At 37.4% G+C, this 6173-nt stretch overlaps 1 protein-coding gene across 1 annotated transcript; it reads right to left on the reverse strand.

The window, feature by feature from the left end:
* Positions 1–2809: 2809 nt before the first annotated feature.
* LOC110889753 (receptor-like protein 6) lies at positions 2810–5876 on the reverse strand. The gene is made up of 2 exons (XM_022137320.2): positions 5542–5876; positions 2810–5387 (listed from the first exon to the last, which is right to left on the reverse strand). Exon 2 carries the CDS (start codon positions 5326–5328, stop codon positions 2917–2919), a length of 2412 nt encoding a protein of 803 aa, XP_021993012.1. The 5' UTR covers positions 5329–5387; positions 5542–5876; the 3' UTR covers positions 2810–2916.
* Between the last annotated feature and the right edge of the window lie 297 nt (positions 5877–6173).

Genomic DNA, 6173 nt, shown 5'->3' on the forward strand with positions numbered 1-6173 from the left:
ATCTCACAATTTATACGGTCAAACAGATGATAATCGGTATACTCACCGGTAAGATGAACTCTCGTGCATACCTTGATACGGGAATGTGTCGTGATGTGGATGAACACCGGTCGGTAAGTATAAATCATACCTTAACGTATCCCCTCGCCATGATTACATCTGATAAGTTGAGCTTAAGTGGACAACAATACCGATAATTGTCATAGGATGCTTATCTTAATGTTAACTAACTGAACAACAAGAGTGTTTTGGCATGACCGTACACTGATATGATTCTCTTACCCTCGAAACTCGCAAAAAGAATGTCTGTATATACTTATTTACTGCTTAACCTTTATTGTTTTCTTTTAAACAGTTTCGTCGTTTGGTGCATATCAGCACGACATTAGCGGTGATGTCGTTTGATAACACTCAAAGGATTTTAAATTGTTGTCTTTTTATTTCAAAAATACCAAAAAGATTTTAGGAGTGTTTTAATATAAACTTTATAAAAGCCAAAAAGATTTTTCTTCTATCTTATTTTCGATCGTACGATGTTGGAGCTCGAGTCTTCGTTACCTGAAACCTGAACGAAAACCGAACTGACTAAATCTTCATAAACGGTCAAAATTTGCAAGTTTTGAAAGTTAAAACTAAAATTGACAAATTTTATTAAACTTTCAAACTGTCGGACGGTGTTTGATTATGACATGGTCATTCGTGTGTCATTTGTTTATACTATTCCAAGCAGTTGTTCTCATTACGCGTTTAGATTTCTTGCATGTGCAGATTCTAAAGGCTAGGAGAACATGGTCGATGACAAGCTTTGGAATGAAGACACGACGAGAAGGCACTCAAGAGATGAAGATGATCGAGTTGCCGCTGGCCATCATCAACACCACAAGGATCTCACTTCATAAAGATCAAGTCATTCACGAGCATAACTCAAGGGGGAGCTTGTGTTAAGGGGGAGTTTGTCAACACACTTCCTACATGATACGGGTAGTTTGTTGATACACTCTCTGCTTTCAAGACGTGAAGACTTTGAAGATCCTCCGACAATGAAGACTTGAAAGGACATCAGAGTTTTGGTAACTCGAAGACCAAAGACCGTCGAAGTTCGAGACGAGTCTACAACTATAGAAGATAAAGACAAAGCTACAGCCAAGGGGGAGTTTGTTGGTGCACTTGTGTCTGTACTTTGTCTGTATTCGGTCTGTATGTAAACGATGTCCTTGGTAGTCTGTAAGTTGACCAAGTCAACCATCCTCCGGATTGACTTGGCCAACAGTTAGAATAATGTTGAAAGATGTCATCTGTCGAAGGATAGGAGATCGAAGGATAATGTGGATCCTTCGATCTCATCGAAAGATATGTTTCGAATGATAGACCTCGAAAGGTGATCTTTCGAGGTCCTTGCTGATCCTTCGAAAGCATTATATCCGAAAGATGATCCTTCGGACCATCTATCGGATCCTTCGGACCAGACATCAAGGGCTGGGTATAAATACCCATGCAGTGTGTTGTGTTTAAAACAGATGCACACAGACAAGAGCTTGAGAGCATTCTGTTCGAAACACACACACACATAGTGAGAGTTTGCAAGTTAGATTTGTAAACATTGTGCTTGTAACTGGAACCTTCATACGTATTAATACAGTGGTGTTAATCGGTGAACTCTTGTATGTTTGTTTCTCTACTTGCTTCATCCCGGTTTGCTTACTAGCTTGGATTCCGCACTCGCTAGTAGGTTTGTATAACAAGGTTTAGGTTCGTAATCCTCCGCGAAAAGGGACCTACAGCATCTTATTTTGTGATGACAGATTATAAACAATGATAACATTCAAGAAGCAACAAGAGAAACAGAAGGGTACTTCATAAAAAGCGGGATCGTGACAGTTATCAAAGACGCGTTGATTCCTTCCGGCAGCATAATTTTGAAGATACAAAAATCTTGATGGCCATCAGTGAAGATTCGACTGTAAGGTACCTAAGAGTATGTTGTTACAGAACTATGCACTATGGTACCGAAGAGGAAGCATGTCACGCTGTGAAATGTGAACTTATTATTTATTTAATGAAAGTTAAACTTAATTTGGATGAGGTCATATATGGTTTTGAATACTATATTTATGCTTTACTTGCCCTTTTCATGTTTCTAGTAACAAAGTCTTTTGTTCAAGTTAGGCGAAGTAGTTTATACACCGTTAAAAATACTTTGTACACCATTGGGTATGGTTTAAACTACACACTCGTACTTGGTGGTGTACCAGATAATTTTTGTGGTGTTCAAATTATAATTATACTTTTTGGTAGTTTTATGTTTTTTGCAAATTTAAGCAGTTAACCTTTTGTACTTGTAAATAAAAAAAACAATAGAAAGTGAATCCCTAGTGGCCTTGTTTTATATCTTCAAGATCTTGACGCACGGATGGAACTCTCAAGAACGTTATCAGATTTGGAACAACGGCATATTTTATATTAAGATATAGATAAAAATAGGCATGTCGCAACAACACATATAGAGAAAATTAGAGTGGCGATGCGTTTGAGTACGTATATATTTTGCAAAAACCAAACTTTCATCTCAGAAGTTATAGAATTTAATTTCAGTCCTTTTCATGTCAAATAAACAATGTGTTCCATGTTTCTCATATTGTAAATATTCTCCGGTAATTAAGTAAGAGTTTGGAGGAACTACTTGTGTTCCTACATTGTACCCATTTCTTTATTTCATTACATATTAGTTTGCAGAAAAGTAAAAGGCATAAAATATCTAAAACATTGGTGTAAGGAAAAATTATTGCAAATTGCTATAACACAGAGTACATTTATAACATAGAGTACACTTATATTCGTATTACATGATTTAAAATATATAATTATAAGAAGCATAACGCGCTATTATTCATTTTGAAAGTAAAACCATGAAGTACATTAGTTTCTCCTTGTGTTTCTTAATGGCCTTACCCATCTGTTCTTTCTCATCCCTAGTCGTTCAAGGACCGAATCACCATACCTTGCATATAGAAGGTTCCCGATAACGATTCCAATAATCAGACCACTTCCGACTCCCAATGATATCACCATCCAATCAATTATATCATCTGGTAGAAGAGACTCATACTCATTCCTGCTTGTTGGTGGAAGTACCGTTGGTACCCTTGAATTTTCACATTCCTTGGATAACGGTGTTCCACACAATCCGGGATTTCCCAAGTAGGAATTGTTCTCAAATGTATTGAACTGTTTTCCTTGTGGTATGCGTCCATCAAGGTGGTTGTAGGACACATTAAGAAAAGCAAGGAAGCCGAGTTGCAACAATTGTTGAGGGATTTGCCCCGATAGCTCATTTTGGGAAAGATCCAATGATTCCAGATTCTTTAGGTTTCCCAAATATGGCAAGATGTGACTAGTAAATTTGTTGTTGGAAAGATTAAGAGATTCAAGTCCATGAAGATCTTGGAGTGATTGCGGGATCTGCCCTTCAAAGTTGTTGCATGAGAAATCCATGGCTGTGAATATGTTTAGAATTTTCAAGTATTCTTGCTTGACACCTTTGTTTGTTAACTTCATTGAGTATGGAAACTCAATGGACCCAAATCTATCTAGATCATTAACTTGGGATCCCAAAACAGAGGAGCTACCAAAAAAAACCGATTTCATCGCATTCCAAGTTTGAAATGATTTGTCAGGCAATTGACCGCTAAAATAGTTGTTGGAAATGTCTATGATTCGTAACTTTTGAAACCGGGGGCTAATAGTCGAGAGACCTTGAATTGAACCATAAAATTTATTGGATCTCAAAAGAAGAACCTGTAGCTTGGGAAGAGTTCCCAACCAAAGCGGAAAAACATCTTCAAAAGAGTTATCTGCAAGAGAAAGAAACTCCAAATTGGTACAATTACCCAACGATTTTGACACCTGACCAGAAAAATGATTTTCGCTCAAATAAATCGTCTTCAAAAGGCTTCCATATGTACATATATTCATCATTGGTCCCTGAAAGTTATTTTGTTTTAGATACAAAACCGACAAGGGACTGTTTAAGCTGCCTAAACATAGAGGAAGGGTTCCAGACATCTTGTTAGAAGACAAATCTAGGACTTGAAGGGATTTCATTTCACATATCAATGGTGGTATTTCTCCTGTCAGATTATTTTTTGAGACTTCATAAATAACTATGGTCTTTGGAGGAATTGGAAGCCGTCCTTGTAGTTGATTGTTTGACATGGCAAATACTTCCAAACGAATCCATGGGAGAAATTGAGGATGCTGATAAAAGCCAGTGATGGAGTTGCTTTGAAGGCTAATCATCTGTAATGTTTCTTGGCCATTACTCCAAAGCCAATTCGGTACGACGCCTTCAATTTCATTGTCATCAAGAGATAAGGTTTCCATTTTCAATTGGCGTAGAAAAGCGGGGAATTCCTTCAAGTTGCATGATGAGAGTCCTAGGTTTTTCAATTTTGGTAGGGTGTCATTGGTGTAGTTGTTGGTGGTTACAAATGACAATCTATTACCATCTAAAATCAAATATTCGAGTTTGTTGACTCCAAAAAACGAGTCTAGGCCCACTGTGCCGCTAAAATTGTTATTAGCTAAGTTAAGATACCAGAGACTTTTGAAGTTCAGAAATGTGCTTGAAATTTGTCCTTGCAAGTGATTTTCTGAAATGTCTAAACTTGTTAATTGAGTAAGGTTCATAAACGAAGTTGGGATACGGCCAAAAATCAAATTTCTATCCAAGCTGACAAAAGTAAGTTTGGTTAGGTTTGCAAGGTAGGGTAGGATTTCATCTTGTATGTTCATACTGCTTAGACGCAGAACGTCAAGCTTAGTAAGTTTACTGATCCAACCATACGCGCACCATTTCTTAAAATTGTTTTGACCAAGTGCCAAAAAAGTGAGCTTCGAAAGACTTGCCATTGAAGGGACTACTCCAGTGAACTCGTTTTCAGAAAGAGACAAGTGAGTTAGTTCTGTCAAGTTAGGGAGTGAACCAGGAATAGGCTCTGAAAAATAACACATTTGAAGATCCAAGTAAGTTAGATGATTTAAGTTGCTTATGGATTTTGGTACAGTCCCGGTAAAACCTGTTAAAGCCAGACTTAGATGTTCAAGTAAGGTGTTGTTATGAAATAGAGGCAAAGAACCAGTGAGGTTGGGATTGTTTTCGATGTTAAGAAGTATCAACTTCTGTAACTGAAAAATTGCTGATGGAAATTCATCTTGAAGCTGACAAGCGCCTAATTCGATAGACTTCAAGGAAGAAAAATTGGCCAAGAAATTAGGTACAGAAGAACTAAGGTCAACCTCAGAGAGATGGAGGTGTTGGAGTCTGGTCATGTTTTTCAACAAATACTCAAGGCCGGGACTTTGAAGCCTTAGGGGATTCCCTGATAAATCTAGCAAAGAAAGTTGTATTAGTTGTGAGATTTCATTTGGGATTTGGCCATTGAATCCAGAATTAGAGAGATCGAGGCTTCTTAATTGCCTAAGACCAGCAATCTCATGGGGGATTTGAGATTCAACAAAGTTGTTCATGGAGAGGTTAAGTACCTGAAGGTGAAGAAGCTTGAAGAGGGTACTGCTAGAGTTGATAATTCCACTGAGAGAGCTTCCGCTCCAGTCAGGCTCGATCACATGGCCAGTATTACTACACACCACACCGTCAAACACAATCAGAATCTGATGTATTGCTCCAAGAATCGAACTTTTGAAACCCACCAGCACCATTATACTTTTGATGAAGAACGGTTTGCTTAAACTGAAACAAAGGTAAACACTCTTCATCATGGCTTAATAACGATGAAGTGCATATGGGAATGACTAGTAAGTATACAAGGAAGAAGGTTTGGAAGACGATGGAAGCCATGAAAAGTAGTTTAATTTGAACATCTGATTATTAGCAATCTTTATATAAGCCTCATAAGTCATAGCAATATGCCAATACGAGTTGTTAAGTCCAAGGGGAGACTTCAAAAGTCAAAAGTCTCCTCTCCTGTCCCTCTCGTAAATCAGTGTCTTTGAATTTATGCGAATTATTAGACTTTATATATCTATACTTCGTCAATGGTGGAATTTTAAGTTTACCCGACACTTCAGTACTTTCTAATATAAAAAGAAAAGGATAAATTAATAAATCAATTTAGTTTTAAAGAAAAATATCAAACTAAACTGTTGGATAATCA

This window comes from Helianthus annuus, chromosome 11, assembly GCF_002127325.2.
Source record: "Helianthus annuus cultivar XRQ/B chromosome 11, HanXRQr2.0-SUNRISE, whole genome shotgun sequence".
Lineage (NCBI taxonomy): Eukaryota > Viridiplantae > Streptophyta > Magnoliopsida > Asterales > Asteraceae > Helianthus > Helianthus annuus.